This window comes from Aulonocara stuartgranti (assembly GCF_965226115.1).
Source record: "Aulonocara stuartgranti genome assembly, chromosome: 1".
Lineage (NCBI taxonomy): Eukaryota > Metazoa > Chordata > Actinopteri > Cichliformes > Cichlidae > Aulonocara > Aulonocara stuartgranti.
In genome coordinates, this window is record NC_138939.1 from 10,573,656 (window position 1) to 10,594,209 (window position 20,554).

The 20,554-nt window shown below is 40.1% G+C and overlaps 1 protein-coding gene across 8 annotated transcripts in view; it reads right to left on the bottom strand.

Moving 5' to 3' along the window:
* Positions 1 to 20,554, bottom strand: part of celf6 (CUGBP Elav-like family member 6) — a 171,833-nt gene that overhangs the window by 59,012 nt on the left and 92,267 nt on the right. For all 8 annotated transcript variants that reach the window (XR_014277217.1, XR_014277218.1, XR_014277219.1 and 5 more), the window contains exon 3: positions 6,588 to 6,636. Coding sequence is in view for 3 of the 8 variants with exons in the window: in XM_082536061.1 (XP_082392187.1) it covers positions 6,588 to 6,636 (49 nt within the window). In the remaining 5 variants the exon portion in view is untranslated. The remainder of the gene's footprint in view (positions 1 to 6,587; positions 6,637 to 20,554) is intronic.

Consider the following 20,554-nt stretch of genomic DNA (forward strand, 5'->3'; position numbering starts at 1 on the left):
GGACTTGATAGAATGCTAGCATGCCAGCTGATCCAGTGAGACAGGTTATAAGGAACACATGTGGGAACAACGAATGAGCAGAGAATTAACACTGACACTTAAAATACCAAGAAACACTTGGAAGCTCAGTGTAATATTATCATTCAATGAATGTTAATATCAGAGCTGGAGATCCAGGGGCTACAGTGCAGTGGGAACAACAGACAGCTTAATAGAAGAGAGCAGTGGAAGTGAACTAGATGATGCCCAGCCCCTTGCAATGACAGATGCATCTACTGAGCTGAGGATGAAGATCATTGCAGAATTCAAAGCTATCAACTCAACCTCAAAATATCCACCCAACTAAGAGTACAACACCCCTGTCTCACTAACAAAGTCCCATCAGAGGAAAAACTTGCAGATGTGAATACTCCCCTATGCACCATCTCCACTACCAGTATCAGTGAAACCAATGGAGCTCATATATTCGTCTCCCACGGTAATCTTAGGAGCACTTGGAGCACTTACACTCATTAAGGATGTATGTAGGAGAAAGCAACCATAGAGGGGGAAAAAGGGCTGCATGCCAAAATGAGGAAAGGCTGGAAGAATGTTAGAGGGTTAACTGAGGTGCAGAAAGCCACCATGAGTGACAGATCCCTAATGAAAAAAGAGGTACCACACGATTGGAGGCTCTGGAAACTACCAAACAAAGGCTCAAAGTCCACTAGACGGAAGAGATTCACCAGAAAAGAAGAGGCCAAGAGAATAAATGACCTGTTCTCCAAAGAGCCATCCAGGGTGTATTCTCAGCTATAAGGGAATAACATAACAAGTGTAGACCCACCCACCAGTACTGTTGAAACTGTATAAGCAATACAGAAAGAAAATCTGCGCGAAAGAGATGGCACACAACACTAACACCAAGTGGCTGGTGGATCTAAGAGCAGACTTAAGAGCACACCACAACAACCTGCCAGAACAAGAGCCAGTCCACATAACAAAGAATCCTGATCCAAAGGATCCCAACAAGGGCATGATACCATCAAACTGGCCATTTAATTGTCTCTGTACAATATGGAAGCTCCGCATTGACCAGGCTGAGTTGGCACTTGAGTCAATTGGCCACCCACCAAAGTTTGCTGCCCCCCACGTCCACGGATAAAACTGTTTTGCATAAATGTGATGGCGAATGATTATTTTTGTTTTGTACCTGCAAATAGTTGGTTTTGAAAAAAATGAAGGTATCTGTGTGGTATTTGAAATTTCAAAAATCTTATTTCCAGTGAAAGGACTACTGACCTAATTACTTGGTAATATTTGTTTACCATATTATTTACACGTATTTGATCCATATCATGTTGCAGAATTGGGCTGGTGCCAATCCCTGGACAGATCACTGGTGCATCTCATGGGCAACATAGAGACAGGCAACAGTTCACAATCTTACAATATATAATTGTTACTTGTCTTTCTTCATTAAGTTTGCTGTTAAAGTTAACTCCATTCTAGGAAAGTGAATCTTAAGCTACTTCTGCTCAGCTCTGCTGAGAATCATTACAGCGATGGTTGGGACTTCCAGTCAAGGAAATTAACTACGTACATAATTAACTATGTACATATTTATCTTCTTTCTGTCTCTTTGCCATATTCTTCAAGTAACCTATATTTGACAACAGCATAATAAAACTGGAAATTCTGTTTTTGGTGTGCCACCCCAGTGTTTTTGGGGACCCCTATAAGGCCACCCATATGAAAGGAATTCTGGAGGAGCTCCTGCCTGGATTGACTACAGGAAAGCCTACGACACAATCCCCATACATGGATACTTTAGAGGCTTGGGACTGTACAAGGCTAATGCACTGATAACATTCACCAGGACCTTAATGGGACTGTGGAAGACAACACTGGAGGCTAACTCTAGAGCAATTGCACAAGTTATCATTAAGTATGAATACAGATGTAGATTCAGGAGTGGAGTAACCATAACCCAAATCCGGTACATGACCCATGCTTTACACCAGAAGTGAGACAGTCATCAGCTCACTGATGCACCTCACCAGGCAGGATCAGTGATATATGGACACACCTGAAGCCCATACATTTCTCTTAACTAACTTTAGGACATAATAATCTTTAAGGTAAGGTTATGTTAGACTAGATGTAATTTCCTGTATTATTATATTGCAAGAAATTTAAATATTTAATGTGTGAATATCAATATGTGAATCATATTCTGATTGTACATTAAGATTTTTGTCAGACTTCTAATCAGCAGAAAAATTTGGGGTTTGGGGATTTTGCATAAAGGGATATACATAAAGTATTAATATATAGAATGTTAACAACCTGAAAATGATTCATTTCACCTTTCACATTTCAATGTTGATGATGTGTATGGAAAAAATGTCTTTCTGAGGTTTTTGTTTGATGGGATTTGATCATATTTCTATGTCAGCATTAGGGTTAAATGTATTTAGTTGTTTTTTGTTTTGGTTTGCCTATTTGATATGCCTATCTTAAGATTAACTTGGACCAAATCTAACAGCCTAAGCACAGCCCAATTTTCAGAAACCATAAAAACATCCATGGATATCTGGCACTTAATGGGAAAAACTCAAAAATAAATTGAACAGCCAAAAATAGCAATCCCACATGAGGCTTGAATTTCTCCTCTTTGGGCATATTTCTTAATTTAACAACATAATATTCTGAAATGGTACTCTCCACATTGGAAAACGATGCTAAATGGATACCCAGTATGTCACAAATATCACAACAAACATTTCTAACCAAGCATCGGTGTCTGTTGAGATAGGGAATATGCATGCGTTTACTTCAAAGGCCTCATTCTATTTCTGACACGTTTCATTCCTACCCGGTTACCAGACATAGTTAGACCCCATTCCAGAGCAAAATAATGTGGAACCACACACTAAACCTCTCTGCTGTTGGTCCCTATTTGATGTGTACAAGTGGATTATCCAGTATAGTGAGGTACTAAATGGAATAATCAGGGGAGAACAAACATCTAAATTGTCAGCATATCAGGCATGATGGTACATGATACAGGCTTTGTATTTGTGAACACATTACTTATGCCACTGGAGCTGTCACATCTATTTAACTGATGGGGGTAGGGAGGGTAGCTTTAAATGCCATTATGCATGTTCAAAAATTAACACAGAAAACCTGAGAGAAATTAACTGTATGCAGTATCCTAAAAGCTAGGCCATTCAGTTGGTGCCTTGAAACCTAAAATTAAAACAGAATAACTGACTTTGATGGAAATCCCACACATTAACTGCTAACAGGAATCTTTTTTTTGGCACAATTCTTTCCAGAGGCACAGGGGGATCTTTTGGGTTCATTTGCATGTAAAGTGGTGCATGTTCCGTCTGTGGGTTTGAGGTGCCTCCAGACTCCCCCTCCCTTGTAGCCTGCCCGACTGACTCAGTGAGCAGCCCTCACTCTTCCCAACCTGCTGGGCTGGGGCACAACAGCGCAGCACAAAATATCTTAAGGTCCTGTCAATCTCTCCACTGGCCAACTGAGGACAGCCTTCTGAAGAGCAGCAGGTTGGCAAAGACAAACACGAGCCATTCACAAAGACTCCCCTCAGCCAGACAGACAAAAGGCATGGACAAGATGTTAAAAAGGTTCACATAGGGTTGCTGAGTATTAAGTGCAGGGGTGGAAATTATTCTGACACTGTATAAGTTTCCAATATGAGAAAAGTATGGAGAGCTAAGATGTGTAGACAAATGTACTGAGTGGCACTTTGTGAAAAAGTCGATGTTGATGGATGTTGATGGAGGTTGCTGGGCATTTCAAGAGAGTGTTGAAACCATCTTATCAGAGTTAATAAAAGGAGAGGGTGTCGCTGGATGACCCATCATCTTTCTTCTCATCAGTGTGGTCTCCAGTCTCACAGCAGTGGCTAGAGGAGTGGGACCTGGCTCGAAGATTGTGTTTAGATAATGGCCATCTCCAATCATAGATAATCTGGCCCCATCTTTTCTTCACAGACACAGCAGCAGACAAGGTCAGGGGGAAAAAGATTCCTGGCGAGGCAAGGCGGAGATAGGGATGGGGCGGCTCTGAGATGATTTACTGCTGAGATTCACTCAGCTGCCTCCATCACCCTCCGTTAACTTTCTCATCCTGTCGTCTCTTCCCCTCTTGCTCTTTTTGTCTTCCATCTCTCACTCTCTTGCATTTCTCTGTGGGCCTTGTACTGAATCCCCATTTCTGTATCACTTGCTTCTTCTCCTACTTTACTCTGTTTTGCAAATGGTAGATGGACAAAGAAAGGGTAAAGTGGTTATATGGAAAGATCTATTGTAGAGATGCATTTTTCATTTTGGATTTTAAGTCAATTTTCTTAGGTTTCAAGTGCCTTTTCCTCCAATGACCACAGACCAATTGACAAAAAAACAAACAAACAAAAAAACAGGGTGCCGAGTACATTCAAAGTACACTGAGTAAATGTTAAATTGTCATAGTTGTCATAAGAGACATATTAAAAGGCAGCTAAGCTCCCCTACAATGCTAAGTTCTTTCTTGAAAATCTAAGGAAAATATAAAGTAGGCATGAGCCATTGTAATAGACAGCCAGAGAATGTGCTCTATGATCCACAGCGGTAGCCTATTGGCACTATGGTGTGGTGCTATGGCCCCCTACCAGCCATTCTTTGAGCACTGATTTTTATTTCTCCTCCTGACACTCCCATATCCCCAGGGAGAGGACGTCTCTCAGGGACACTGTGCACAAAAGAAGTGCTACCAGAGTCTCCAAATGGAGTAATGGGCCCTAATGTCTGCACAGGCACGTAATCGAGACCCTTCCACAAGTTCCCATGACAGATAATTGCTGATGTCTTGGTAGTGATAAATGTGACTCCATTCTAGAGGTGCAAATGTCCTGGTTCAGCCCTGGATTTGACAGTCTAAAGGCCCCACTGGGATTGGTGTACCTGACTGGTCCTGAGCCTTCCACAGATGACTCCCTCGCTACTTTCTCACTTTTAGTCAGCCCTAGCAGGGCTGTCTTTTCCTTTAACCACAAGCCTTCATAGTAAATCTCATTTCATTGTCAGCCATGACTGTGGTTTACTTCCCTGGCCTGTCTGCTGACTTCCTGTTGCCATTAACGCTCAATATCTCTGTTGGGGCCTGTCTGCTCAGTCTTATTTCATTCTGTGCTGTGTCCTATCCTGTCCTCCTATATAGACAGACTAGCAGGGGCAGCGTAAAAGCCTTCTGTATTTCATTCAGACTACCTGTTCATCTCCCTTCTCTTTCTGCAGAGAAAAGGGTAGTAATTGATATTGGGACCCATCCATCCTCCCCTCTTAAGCCGAGAGATCCAATTTATCTTGGTAAGAATGCCGATTGGCTCTCTCCCAGGCCTTGTCGGTCAGACTTTTCCTGTTTTTAGATGGCCGTTAATTAAAGTGCTGCCATGACAAAAATAAGATCTGCATGGGGGGGTGTATGGCAATTGAAATGGCCCATCAGACTAACACTTGACCACATAAATCAGCAAAGTGACTCAGTGTAAACTGACCTAGGCAGTCTAAATCACCACTCTGAAATGAAAGCACGGGGCTGACACAGACCTGTTTGGTTAGATCAAATTCAGCCCACATAAATCTTTTTTTTTAACTTAATCTGCATTATTCTCAGTGATGTTAGTCAAAAGTGACATTAGAATGATCTAGTCAATCACCATGAAAGTCAAATTAGCGATGATAGGAAGCTGTGCAAAAGAATCTGCACAATGTTAAAGCAGAATGTGATGTTTTGATATCACAATTCGTTAATTCATACCACAATTCATACCTTTTTGTACTAAGCAAAAGACATATCCATTGAGTTCTACTGAAATGCTCACATCAAATAATGGAAATCATTGAAAATTACTTAATTTAACTTTACATGGTTCCATTTATCAGTGCTATTATATGCTATTAATGAGGCAGATAAATTGATAGGAATATAGACAAGTAAAAAGACAGGTTAGTGAATAGGTAGGTAGATAAGTCTATCTGAGGTAATGCAGAGTTTTCATAGAGTGATAGAAGGTGTTACTATCAACTACTGTAGTCATGCTCTTATTTTAGGATAAAACACATTATGGCTATACCACAAATGTTCCAAACGTCTTAGATCATGATACCTCAAAATGGTATTCGGTCGTAGTGCTGAGCCAGTTGACATGTTTTTAAGTTCTGACTCATCTATGTATGTTTGGACGATATTTTCCTCTTAATATTGACTTTAAAATCAGGAATAAAGATTATTCCCTCCCTATTCTTTTCTATTTTCTCAATATTTTATTTTGTTCCATGTCTTTCTATCTTGCCTTTGAACTGCTCCCAGTGACTATAAACCTGAGAAAGCCCCTCTGCTGGCACAGACTGGAAGTCAATAGAAGCAAGTGACCTATATTACAGGCTAGTCTACTAACTCCTGGTATTTTCTCAAGTGAGAGCAGACTATTAGGGATTACATGAGTGCTATTTCAGTGTATTTGTGTTTTTACATGTGTGTGTTTTCTAATGGGGGGGTGGGGGTGCAACAGAGACCAAGAGAAGGTTAATTACCTCCTCGTCCTTCGCTGTCAGCAGGTTTCACCTGGATGGGCCGGTTCATCTGGAGAGAAAGGGAAAGAAGTAGATGGAGAGAAAGAAAGAGTGAGAAGAAAGAAAAGGGAAATCCCACGTTAGCTGGAAACCATATAAGGTGCAAGATGTTGCAATGTTCCTGGTGTTAATGTCCTGAGTTTGTCCTCCTCTGTTAGCTAAACACAAAAATCAAATGGTGAAGATGGCATAAAAAGAGATAAATCTGTCCAGTACTCCATGCCAGCATGTTTAATTAATCCAGGGCACTGCCTCTAGAGATGCCTGAATTCCCCTCACAGTTCAGCAGAATTAGCACTTTTCAATGACGGAGCCACACTGGGTGTCAGATGGCACTTGGAGATTAATGCTATTACATCAGCCACTCCCAGCCCCACCGGGAGAGGTCCTTTCTGGCTGGCCCTTGCTCTTCCTGTCCCCTCCTGGCTCCAGACTCCCAGTCACCAGCTATATCCTGCTCATTCCTGACCCTCAGCAATCCCTCTTTTCTGCCTGCATCCCCTCCTCCCCTTTCGCATCTCTACCCAGGAGCCCTTTTGTGACTTACAACCAATATGCTACTGGTCTGGTCAGCCAACTCCACCCTTCCCAAGCACCCTCCTTGTGCTAGAGCCTCCGAACGGCATAGCTATGAGCTTCTGAAAGGTTAACAGTAGGGAATTAATTTCATAGTGTGGTGAAAGTAAAACATTGCCAAGCTAACATGGGAATATAATAAATAAATATATATATATATATATATATATATATATATATATATATATATATATACATACATACATACATACATACACATATACACACACACACACACACACACACACACACACACACACACACACATATTAAAAGCTGCCTGCCATGAATAAAACTTCCCCAGGTTTTTTTCTCCCTGGAGTTTGAATACTAATACAGAAAATCACTTGATCTAGTGTTACAGATCTCTAAAATACAAATAACATCCCCCTATTCCTCTGTAAAAAAGGTGAGTGGTTTTAAGCCCTCGAAGACCCTTATTTATTGAGGCTACCTACGCACATAATATTTGGCATTGTATTGTATTTTTATTTTTGGCGTTGGGTTTTCTGTTTGTTTTTTTTGTTTTTTGTTTTTTTTCCAGACTTCAGTTGGCCATCTTTCTAACTAGGCCATGCAGACAGGTCCAACGTGAGAGTGCCAGTGAATGGCACAGAGTACTGCCCACTCAGATCAGTCAGCTAGGGCAGGATAGTGGGTGTTGTGGCCCTCAGGCAACACAGCACTTGACAGCAGTTGACATGAGCTCAGACCTTGGTTGAATATAGACTTGGTGGACACGTATAGACAACTGTATACATGGTGACACTCCTGGGACGTAATGTGCTCTCGAAGCAATATGTTGCGACACTGGAACAAAGCTTTGTAAAATGACAGAGCCATCACAAGGCTTGCCCATGGAGCTGTTCACAGATGCACACACAGAGAAAACAGAGAGTGAGCGAAAGACAGAGACCAGAGCAACCAAATAAATATGTTAAGTTGTTGCTAATTGGAATAACAAAATTTCATATTATATATTCATGGAGTATGCGTTCCTCCTGGAGCATAGCCATCCAGCAGATGGCCAGAAATGCAAAGATCAGTTTTTACTCACTGCCCTTATGCTTTGTACTCACTTTTTTCAAGTGTTGGTGTGAGATAATTTGATAAATCACTGAGATAATTTTCACTCTCTCTTCTGTTGACAAACGCAGTCCCTCAGCATAAATGTTCTCAACACAAAAAATATAATTTTCTTCTTCTTCTAGGCTACATCCATTGTTCTGTGGGAGCCTGGTTCACTGAGACTCTTCAGTGAAGGAATAAATTTGGAATCCTGCAATTTTGTGTGATAGGAGCCCATGTGAGTCCCCGTGATTACATTCACATGTAAATCTTACATAAAGTTCAGGAGAGGTAAAGTATTGATATGCGAGTCTGCTATTGCCAGAAAGTTATTTAGAGTTAAGATAAGGTGTGGTGTGTACATTTGTAAGTTGTTGGAGGTGAGGTTTTGGGTTTTTTTGAGGGCAGAAATGGTCTCACATAAGAGGTTTAGGGTAGCCTGAATTCCCAAGATCCACGCCCAGTGATCAGTCATCTTCCAGGTTTTAAATGGAAGCGACTGGTCAGGAGGCTTCATTAGTAGCCCCTGAGCCACTGCAGCAACAAGAGTCATTAAGCAGCCCAAAGTACACTTGGGGTTGCTAGGAAACCAAGTGGAGGTGGCCAGAAGGCAGGCAAGGCAAGCTGGCTGTTGGTCTGTAGGCATTTAGCCAACCAATTGGCACGCTTTTCTTTCTTCTTATTATTTTTTTTTACTTCATCCAAGGAGGTCACAGTAAGAAAGGAGGGGAAAAAAGAGATTTCTCAACCCCCACCTTCAAGCATGCCCCACTTTCATGTCCCTTTTTAGTGACTGTGACAATGAGTTTTCGAGGGAGTCTGTTGCAACTTCTGCTCCAGCTCCCTGCCAAATTATGGAATTCATTTTTTTTTTTGCCAAACTTTGGGGTTGTGAGTGGTGCTCACTTGCATATGGCTGGAGTTAAGATGTTTGCTTCTCTGAGCTACTTTATAGTGTCATCTGCATACATTTTCTTGAGGAAAAACAGAATGTTTCCAGCTTGCTACACAGAAATTGTAAAATTCAACTTTACTTTAATCTTCACTCTCTTTCTCTCACATACTGTGACACACACACAGGAGCACAAAAGTCTTGGGGCTCAATAACAGCAGGTGGCTTAGGTGACATTTTAATCCCTTATTACTGAGTGCAGGATTAGCCAACAGATCAAGGCAGAGTTAATTATATGAATTCATCAGAGGCTGGGCGAAGAGGCTGCCTGCTTTCCCCTTGGGCCAAGACCCACCCCCACCCCACCACCCACCTTTTGCGTGGACACACACACACGCGCACACAGACACACTGAGAAAGATGACAAGTGACGTTCTGTATGTCTGAGAAGCTTGCTAGTTCCTTATTAGCATTGCAGTGGCAGGAAGCTAAGATAACACATACAGTGGAGCCTCCAGAGATGCTGTAAGACAAATGATATCTACTACCTTCCCATTGGGCCCTGTGAAATGAACTGCGTAGACTTTCGAGACAAAGACTACAAGCTTTCATCCTGCAGACATGTGGCTGCTGAGGCTGAAAGGAGTTCAACCACCCCCCGTCTTGCTTTATCTTTGTCTCTCCCTGCCCCTTTGGCCTCCAAAACCAATATGCTTCCCACCACAGCCCCTTAATGGGTTGATCAATGCTGACAAATAGGCAGCTCATGCTGACTTGCCTGGGAACTCACAGCTATGTGCCTGTGTGCTACTGCACTTAGAGAACCCATCTCTCTTTCTCTTCATCTCTCTTTTTTTGTCTTTTTCTGTTACTAACTTTTTTCTGTCCATATTTTCCCATTTGTCCATATTTTCTTTCTGTTCATATTTTCTTTATGCATAGAGATTCATTGTTTCAGTTCTAATCTCCAGGAGTGAGTCATACTGTTATGATGAGTAAAAGTCATCTGGAATCGCAAAGGGTTGGACCAAGTATGGAAGAGAGAAACTTTCTTACATTTTTTAACTAAAGGACAGTATATTTCAGAGTGTACACTTGTGTATTTGTGTGTACATTCACTTAAGAATACAGTATCTGTCTTTGGCCGGTGTGTCTGATTGATAACAGTGCAGTGGGAGAAAAGACAGACAAGGACACCACTGGCATTTGACCATGTTTCACTATGGTATGTGAATACCACAGCTCACAAAGCAGCCAAGAATAAATTCTATCTATCAGATGCTCTACATACAAATATTGCTCTCTTGGAATAAGTGCTCACACTTGTAATAAGTGCTCACACTTGGAATAGTGTGAACACTTAAACACTTCAGCCATTCTTGAGTCCCCTTGACTGATTCTTTAACTTCTTTCCTGGTTTTTAGATAACTAACATTACCAGATATTAAGAGGACGTCTGATGAACATCTCATCTGTAAGCTGAAATACTTTATCTCAGTTGTTACCTACAACTTAAGCTACTAAACAGCTGGAAAGTATCCAAATGATTAATCGTCCAACTTTGATAATTTGATAAAGACATTCTAATCAGCTACGAAAACCTAAACTTAAACATCAACATGATGTAAAACTTTGCGCACCAGACAGAATTAACTACTCAAGTCACAAATTTAATCAATTCCAATTCTTTCTAATGAAGAATGAGTGTTAGTGTTGGCTTAAACTCCCAAAAAACGTCCTTATAATGCAGCTGGTGTAATAAACAAAAAGTTGCTAAACAAAAGGCACTTTGCTGAATCCATAAAATGAAAGTTAATTCCAAACTATAGTTTCATAAGGCTGCAATGAAATATTTCCATATTGAGCTTAATTTTAATGATACATTTACAACACCCAGTGGAATCATTGCGTCATATACACATGATGCAAAATGAAACCAGATCCAGGCACACCTGCTCGTTTCGTTCTTCAGTAAGCATCCACGCTTGACAGTTGCTTTGGGTGAATTGGGATATTTATAGGAGAAGGTGTGGTGATGAATCATTACCTCTTCAGTCAGTTACATTACTCATCTCATAACTTTTAAACAGCTGTGCCAATCACGGTGGCACTGATGAAAGTGGCTCACCAAATGAAAGGAAGAGTCCAGACCGAAAAAGAAAAATCTTCTTGTCCAGAAGGTGCAGAGTGGCAACCTTATAATAAATGCAATTCATCTTCATATTCAGGGTGCAAAGCCCAGATGATAAACCTCTATTTGATTTTTTTTTTTACCCTTTATAGAGATATCGACTGACGGTTCATTATTTTTTCAATCTGTCATAAAAGCACAGTTGTATTGTAAAAGAGACACTGATCTGTTTTATAACCAACCTGTATATACAGTGTAAAATGACTTGCATTGTCATTCTGGTTCTTTTCACTTTGTTTGATTTAGAAAATTAACAAAGTTAGACTCATTTAGTTTTGACTGCTTCTGAATGTTCTAAAAAACCCACAACTGCCAAAAGTGTGATTGAGCATTGCCCCCTTTAAGCCGTACATAAACGAGCAATTTTCCACAAACTCCTGTTTGCATGACTTTTACTAGAAAATTGTGCAAATGTTTTCCTGTCTAAAACAAATAACTTACTTTGTTAACTAAAACAACAATTACACCCATACTTCTGCTCTACTACATTACATTGTTCATCACATCTACAAATCAAGCTCGATTGTGTTTTTAATGTGTTGTAAGTGCATAAACAAAAAGAAAAAACTGTAATACACACTGACCTGTTGAAACTGGAATAACTGTATCATTCAGGTATTGTCTCACTGTGACATGGTGGATTTAAAGGAAGATCTTTAAAGAGGATCAGTGAGAATTAATGTAGTGTCTTATGACACTTATGACTGAGTGTCTAAGTGTCTTAGTAAGATATTCGGCCAACATGTGCTGCCAAAAAAGATTCACTGTCTTGTCATTGATTCTGCACGTATATCAAAGTCTAATAGAGAGATGGAGCACCTTTATTCCAAAAGATAATTCCTCGTTTGGTTTGTTGATGAGTGCTGTCTGACACGTCAGTCCAAAAAGTAGTTTAATTAGAGATCTGTTGATTGGCAAAGACACGGCACACAATTCATAGATTTTTCATTTTTATCCACCCATTCAGTGAGGTCTCTTTGCCTATTAGAGAAGGTTATGCAAACCTGCAAGGGACCACTTCCATTAGGACAAAAATATTTTGGGGTTGGCTTTTTTGGTCTTTTTTTTCCAGAGGACAAAGAGATTCACTCAGAACAGCTTTGTATTGATTTCTAAGCAGGAAATGAGTATAAACCATGCAAGCTAAAAGCTCCACATAGTATAACAGAGGCTGTACCAAGGTTTCAGGGTTTTCCTTAAATATGTCCCCAACATAGTGATTTTTTTGTTCTTGTTTTTGTTTTTACTATTGTTCATGCAACAACTGCATAATGTCAAACCTCACCACAGTCAAATGTTACAAATGAATAACAAAATAGAAAAAATAATATTGACACTGGTTAATTAATTTGTCCTTGCTGTTATTTCATCTCCATTCAAGTCATCAGGGATCATTATCTTGATAAGCCATCCATTGTTTGATGCCTCTCATTATCATTCAGCAGTTTCGCCGTCAGTGAATTCATTGGAGCTGTTGATGCCGTTTACAGCCTTTTAAGCTCAATTAAAGATGCTTAATGCAGACTGACTTTTCTTACAGAACCCACAAAGAGCCATAGGCACTGGTTGAGACAGAGGCTCTTGATTACAAAATGAAATGTACAGACCATTATTAGGCCGATATATATGCCCTGTCTTCTGTCATTAATATTAGTGCCTTTTGAGGTTCAGAGAATTGTGGTTAAGTAATCTGTTTCAGTGAGTGGAACTGACATCTCTGTCAACAGTGTGGTTTTGTTTGTTTGTATGTTTTCTGATTTTTAATAGATAATTTTTTCTTCCAGTATGTGCTCTGTGGAAGCCCTAATGAAAACTGATATTACACACAAGACAAAGCTAAAATTAAACGTCTACATATTTAATAGTTTTTACATTCTCGGTATGCATTATACTAACGTTCAAAGTCCTCTTCTTCACCTTGAATTACAAACATTATGTCACTGTAGGCCTCATTTTCAAACCAGATCTTGCACTGGCTGCACTATACCTGCCCAAATTACTGTTTCCATCATGCATCACTCACACGTCAGGACATTCTGTCTGTGTGGAGGGAAAACAGGCCCAGCACAGCGGGAATGATTCCTCTCTTAAATTGGAGTTCACAGTGACCTCCCCGTGAGGCCAGTGAGCCAAGAGAGGTTGGTTCTTCCTTGTGGGTTGGAGGGAGATGGGTTAGAGCTAAAGTGATCACACCCTGCCTGTCTCCCTTGAAAACACATGAAGGAGGGCTGTGTCTGCCTCACTGTGAGGACGAGGGAGAAAGGGTGCTGACAGCTGAGCAGAGGGTTGCTGGCGGTGAAATGTGGCCTATTTTTAGCTTTGAGTCTGAGCTCCTATTTAAAGACTAGGTACTGAGGGTCAGTTTGGGAAGAAAAGGGGGCATCAACGGCAAAAAAGTTTCTTCAATCTAGCTGACACAGTAATCCCTGGTGTTATGCTGCAGTATCTTAGGAAAACATCTTTGTATTTGTGTTTTGTCTCTGTAATCTCTCTCTAGTTCTCCATAATTACCTGGCAATTGATTCTCTCCTGGAGCGAGGTTTTTGCTTTTAATTTATCTCTATGAATCCGGTATTGGCTCTTTGGTCCTGTGAGAGGCCCGGCTGAACATCTGAACCAATCTATACCACACTGCCCTGCTTTGCCTGGTCCAACCCAATCTAGTCTTGGGGACTGTAGCCCTGACAGCATTCATAATAGATCTATTCTCCTATTCTGTTTTTATGTTTTACCGTATCAAAAGGCCTCCTCTGGAGCAGGGACAGAGGTAGACACAGACAGAAAGTGGATGAGAAATCGAGCTATCACACCATCCTCTGCTCCATAAAGCCACTGTTCTTCCTCTGACTGTAGATGGATTGCTGTGTAGATCACTCCAACCAATGGCCAGTACGCTATATTACATTTATTCCTCCACCTTTTTTCCTCTGCCCGTGGATTTAGGGGGGTGGAAAGAAGGACAGGGGGAGTTGGCTAGAGGTGCATCAGAAGGTGGGGAGTGGGGGGTGACAATTCAACACAGTGAGACAAGACTAACAAATTAGTCAAAGTGACAGGGAGTTTTATGAGGTCTGCTCTTGTGAGGCGACTGCTGCTCTCTCCCCTCTCTTTCCCTCTCTCTTTCACTGGGCTGCAGGGACATTACCGGGGCCGTGTGTGTGTGTGTGTGTGTGTGTGTGTGTGTGTGTGTGTGTGTGTGTGTGTGTGTGTGGGTGGGTGGGTGTGGTACATACTGGAGCATTTCAGAAGGAAAACAGTAATGAAAAAAAAAAGGTGAATGAGGAGAAACTAGAAACATCAAAGTTAAAGAAAAAGAAAAAGTCAGAAATAACAGACTTCTAAAATACAAAAATACTTTCTGTTCTTTTGCATAAATAACTAATTGTTAGGCTTTAGAAATGTGATCATTTAAAGTCAAAACTGCAATTTTGCCAGCACATAAAACTACTGTGGTGTCAATATGAGGGAGTTTTAATATGTTGGGCTTTTAATCTGTTATTTTATAACAAAGAGGGAACTTGTGTTTGTCGAAAATGTAAGAAAAATTGTTCAACTTGTTATTATTGTATCCTTTGCATTGTAAAAATCTCATCAATTATTTTTTTTTAATTAACTCAGTGTAATTAGAGAAGTTTGTCAGGTAACTAAATATCCAATGAATTACTTAAGTCATAATTAGGCTATTTAGAGACACTGTTTAATACTGTGTTTCTAAACACTGATTAATTGCTTATACTTCCCAATACGCATTGTATTAATGTGAAACCAACAATATGCACAGAAGAGTAAGATAGTGTTTTCTCTGACAAAAATGAAAACAATAACAACCATAATTTTAGCCATAATTATGTAAAGTGCCTTCATTTTCTGGAAATTATAATGATAAATATTTTTTCATAGCTTATTGTGACTTTGAGTTTTAAAAGCCCTGCCAATAAGGTTTGACACAGTTAATAGCATGATTAAAATAAACATAAATATAAACATTTCTGGATAAAGCTTGTAAATGTCTTCTCTCAGAAATTAGGAACAAGAAGGAGAAGTTTGGTTTCACTCTATGCTTTGCCGATCTTTTAGCGTCTCTTAATTTACCTGAGACTCTAAATTTACCTGACACTGTGACACTACTGATAACAAGATGCTGAGTTCTTTTTTCAACAGAAAGATCTATTTGGAACTCCTAATTCAGTCAACATTTGTCTATGCACATGCACAATTGCAAAGTAGTACAATCTGATAACAGCACACATACTGCTGCCAGTACAGGCTCCAAAGCACGGAAGGTTAAATGCCCTGATTCAAGCACACAGAGCCAAGGCAAGAATCACAACAATAACCTGGTAGCTTCCCAGGAGCATCTGTCACTCTGCAAGGCCACAGCACAAATGTTTGTGAGCCAGCCTGGGAAAACAGCTAAAGTAGTTCACGGTATAAAGAGGAGCAAGAGAATAATAATAAGTGGAAGGTAATGACACACAATGCATCTGTCAGATTTATGAGTGTATATCCTACTCTGCTCCTCTCGTATACCTGCCGGTTGGCTCTGCACTTGAGGCCACACAGTCCACAATGCTGTTGAAAGAGTCGGCAGTGAGAAATCACAGAGCAGCAGGGAGAATAGTGCCGGACTCTTGCTCTGCTACAACATCCAACAATCAAGCCCCAGAGTGTGCATGGACACAAACATTTCAAAATGGTCTGTGGATTTTTTCAAAATAAAACAAAGGTTTCAACAAACAGGGAGTATCTCCAAAATTTTTGTTTATAGGGAATCCAAAGTTGAGCCAGAGGAGATGTTTCTCTTGTTCTTCATTCAGTCATGCTGAATTTCCAGGTTAGCTTTTGTTTTACTAGTGTGCAGTGAAAAGTTGACAAGAAAACACCAATATGAATGATGAGGAGTTCTAAATGATTTGCAGATGTGTGAGAAAGGTTATTGTGAACAAAACTCTCATATTTGTATAGTTATGGTTGCTTTGTGATTTACATGTTGAAAACCTTTTTTTTTCTTTTGTGCAGTATGTTTTTAGATAGTTATTTCATCATCGATATAAACCTAATATGAAGCACATGTGTCAATCAAACAAGTACATATGAAAGTAAATATATGTTTTAAATAAATAAAGCATGTTTAAATAAACAAAGCATGACATCTTAGCTACCGATATCTTCTAGGAGGTATTTCCAAATGGTGTTCCTTGAGGCAAGTCCAGGGGTGCCTTGGGATTTTGAGTTAATTATACAGTGCAAATGCACATTAAGTAATGAATAAGATTTAAATTTCCTATATTAGTTCACAATGAAATATATAATTGATGATTGACTGCTTTGCTGTGTAGTACAAGCTAATTAAATTGTAGGATACATGCTAGGTCTAAATGCTTCAGATGATAAATAGGCTATTTTCTGCAAATATGGATATAGGTATGAAGAAAAACTGATTCACATCAACAGTGACAGACAGAGCAGACAGACTCTGCTGATATAAACGTAAGAAAAGGGGCAACCATGTATCATGTAAAAATATAACAAAAAAAACCCCCAACAATATAGCGCATACAAGGAAATAATTTGGATTTATGATTTATAAAAACTACAAACACCCAAAACCCAAAATATGTATTTATTTTAGGCTAATAATATATATGTAAACATGTGTTTACCTAAAAAAGGATATCAGGTTTTGAGTATGGAAGAATAAAGTAGATCAGAGTAGAACAGAACAGAAACGGACAATAATGCTATCATCAGTCTTAAAAGCAGAGTAATATCGCCAATGAACACATTTATTTGTCTTCTTATTTTCACTATGTGGATACGGTGATGCATTGAGCTTAAAAGTCACAGGAAGCTTCCTTTGATTGTTTTGCTTTTAAGGATTTTCTTTTCAATAAAAATTAAAACAAAATGACAAATTATTGAATGCAGCAGGACTTTTAGCATTTTAAGATAAAATCCTATGCCATGCTTACACACAAGCTGCTTATGATGCATGCTTTACATTCAACCTATTCTCTTGTCAACACACAAAAGGGCACTGTGTATTCATGAAAATCCACTCACACTCACAGGCTGTGCATAATAATAGAAGACAAAAGCATGAGGTTGCCCATTATGCAGACACCCATATTTAAATGGTCTCATACACACAGAACAGAACAAACACAGAAAAAATAATACTAATAACGGAACAGAAGACCTATTGTTTTAATAATAAAGAGGAGTGTTATTACACAAACAAATGCATGCATGTGGATATCCATTTACATAGAAACACAGACACCAATATCTCCTTGTTCATTGCACACATTCATTTACACACGCTTATGCTAGCGGACTTCTTTAGAGATGCCTTTAGACACAGACTAGCGCACACACATAAGCACACAACCCTGTAAGTGTGTTTCAAGATGCCGTTAGGACAGAAGGTTGTTTGTGAAAATGATCACATCAATCGAAGTGATAGATAAAAGACTGGGAGCAATTGATAAAGTGCCACAATTATTTGGAAGATGAATGGCTGAATTTGCTTTTGAAATTGGACTGGATCTCAGTGCAATGGAACAGAACTCATCATCATCAATGAGCCTGCCGTTAGATTGCATTCTGTCACAACCCAATATCAGCCCGGACAATTGGATCCATCTGCCAAATGGGATCAAATAGACCTACTCACACAATATCAAAAGTGATGTATAGTGACCATGTGCAAACCATATTAGAGTGAAAATGCACAATGCATCACTGTGTATGCTGTTGCATGTGTTCACATATTACATTTGATATCACCACATGTGAGTATGCTCAATAGAAATTATTAGGAGAACACATGTACGACACGGAAGGAAATGATACAACCAGCAGTAGGGGGATGCTTGATGCTTAAATGCTCCAAACGAACCCATCAATTCATATAAAATGTGTGAGATGGTTATAAAGACAAGGTATAGAGTGAATAGCTTGAAAGTGATGTGCAGTTACAGGCCGCCTTTAACAGTTGGATGAAGTAGAAATCACTTTCTTTCATCTTCTAACTCCCCAGTTCCTGTTTTTTTTCTTTTATTGTTATTATTTAAAAGAATATTTGCAAAGTTGCAACTCATAAAACTTGCACTATCGGATCACATAATTTATTTAAGCCTATAAATCCTTTGGCTTTTGCAGTTATACGCCTCATAATGATGCATTGGTTAACACGGCCTGAATATTTGAGCCACATAAAAAAGGTAATAGATTAAACCAGGGGAGTGTGTAGAGCCGCAGCGTGTGTGTGACTGCGTGCGTGTGTGATCAGAGCTATCGGTAAAGAAGTATTACTGCAGCTTACACAGGCCTTTGCATACAGAAGGGAACATCAGAATGCATTGTATCGCCACTGCATGGACACACACAAAGCAAAAGAAGAGGGACAAACCAAAAGGGGCTGGAGGGAAACACACTAAGTAATGTATTGTGCTAGGATGATAGGTGACACGGTCTGATGATAAAGAGGAAGCGTGTAAATGGGCCTCTATTAAGGGAGAGGAAGGTTGAAGGATTGTTTACAGCCACAAATCTGCCCAAAGAAAACATATTACACCTGAAATTAGTTCTTTAATTTTTCAGTCTGCGGTGTCTTCAGAGATATCTATAGCATCTAGTATGTCTAATTCGCAGGGACTATAAATCACATACACATCTGCTTCAACCTGTAAATCTGTCAGGTATAATGACATTGTAATTGTAATCTTTATTTGTTGTATTATTTAGTTCTTGGCTTATTTTTCTTCTTATTTTCATTGTTTTCTATTCTGTTGAAGTCCAGTCTCTGGGGAAACTATAAAGTAAAATATTGCTGTCTAGAGCACTCGCAGGCAAAAGTTAACTGAAAGGTAATTAAACTTTTCCGGAGACACACTCATACACAAATCTACACTGCACCTACGTTTGCAATAAAATGGTCTTCTTTCTGGTTGTATGTGAAGGAGTATGTGTACACTGCATCCTGACATAGCTTTCACCATTCCATCTTGTCTTTTTTCCTTTACCCTCGAGCACACAAAATACCCCCATGGAGTCAAAGAGAAAAGTACGCATACACCGTCATGTGCACTCATAGTCCCCCACACACACATTATTCCTGTGCGGTCAGTGTCTGGGGGAGCTGTGCTGTCAGAGAGCAGACCGTAGTGTTCCTGGTCCCTGCTCCACCTGCTGTGACAGCTAATTAGGCCTGGCCAAAAAGCCAAGCCTGTCTGGGTGCTGAAGTGGGTGTCATAGCATGACAATGCTATGGCAGGGCAGGGCAGGGCATGGCATGGGATGGCACAAGGATAGTGTCGCCAGCTGATAAGATGCCCTACCATGATGTCCAGGGACACACCTTACCTGGGAACACCCACGACCACAGTGATGTGTCCTCGTCTTCCTTAGTCTCCCCTTCAGTCATTAATTACAGTCACGCACTTCTATTAGTCCTCCATTTAGACTAATCAACAAGCAGGGTCTCCGCTGACATCATTAGCTCTCATAACAAGCACCAACACACTGGGAGGGGCATTCCAGAGCCTTTTGTGAGCATTAACCCTTCCTTGACAGTAATGAGTCTTCCTTATTTTGTGGGTACATCAGGGCCGTTTGTCCTCCTCCAGTTGTCCAACACCCCCGAGCCTGTTTCTCTCACACTACCCTGTCATTAGGAGACAGCAGAAGCTAGCACTAAAGCTGTGGATGCTCCAAGCAGACAAGGAAGCTTAAATAGCATGGCAGGATGTTACCACTGCAAGGGGTGTGTGTGCAATGTATTTTTGGGAGGGTTAGGGATCAAAGGCACTGAGGAAATGGGATGAGACAGGACAGCCTACGCCTCTTGGGTAAGTGTGTTTCTTTGAGTGTGTATGTAACTCATATTAGATATGAGGAAGAGAAGGAAACACAGGTTAGAGATGATGACAGGGAGCTCAGACATTCCCCTGGACCAGCAGGGGAGCATGGAAATAGAAAACAGTCCCCTGAGCGACAGCGCAGCCTCCTGAGATTTGAGCCATTTGGACATAATATTAAAAGCACAATACAGACATACGCATAATTCTAAATGCACAAACTGAGTATTAAATCCTGCTAGTTTTACAAAAGAAAAAGAAACAAACTTATTACTACCTTTTACTATATTACTATTTACTTTTTACTTGTCATGCATATGTACACAACTGTGCAGCAGAT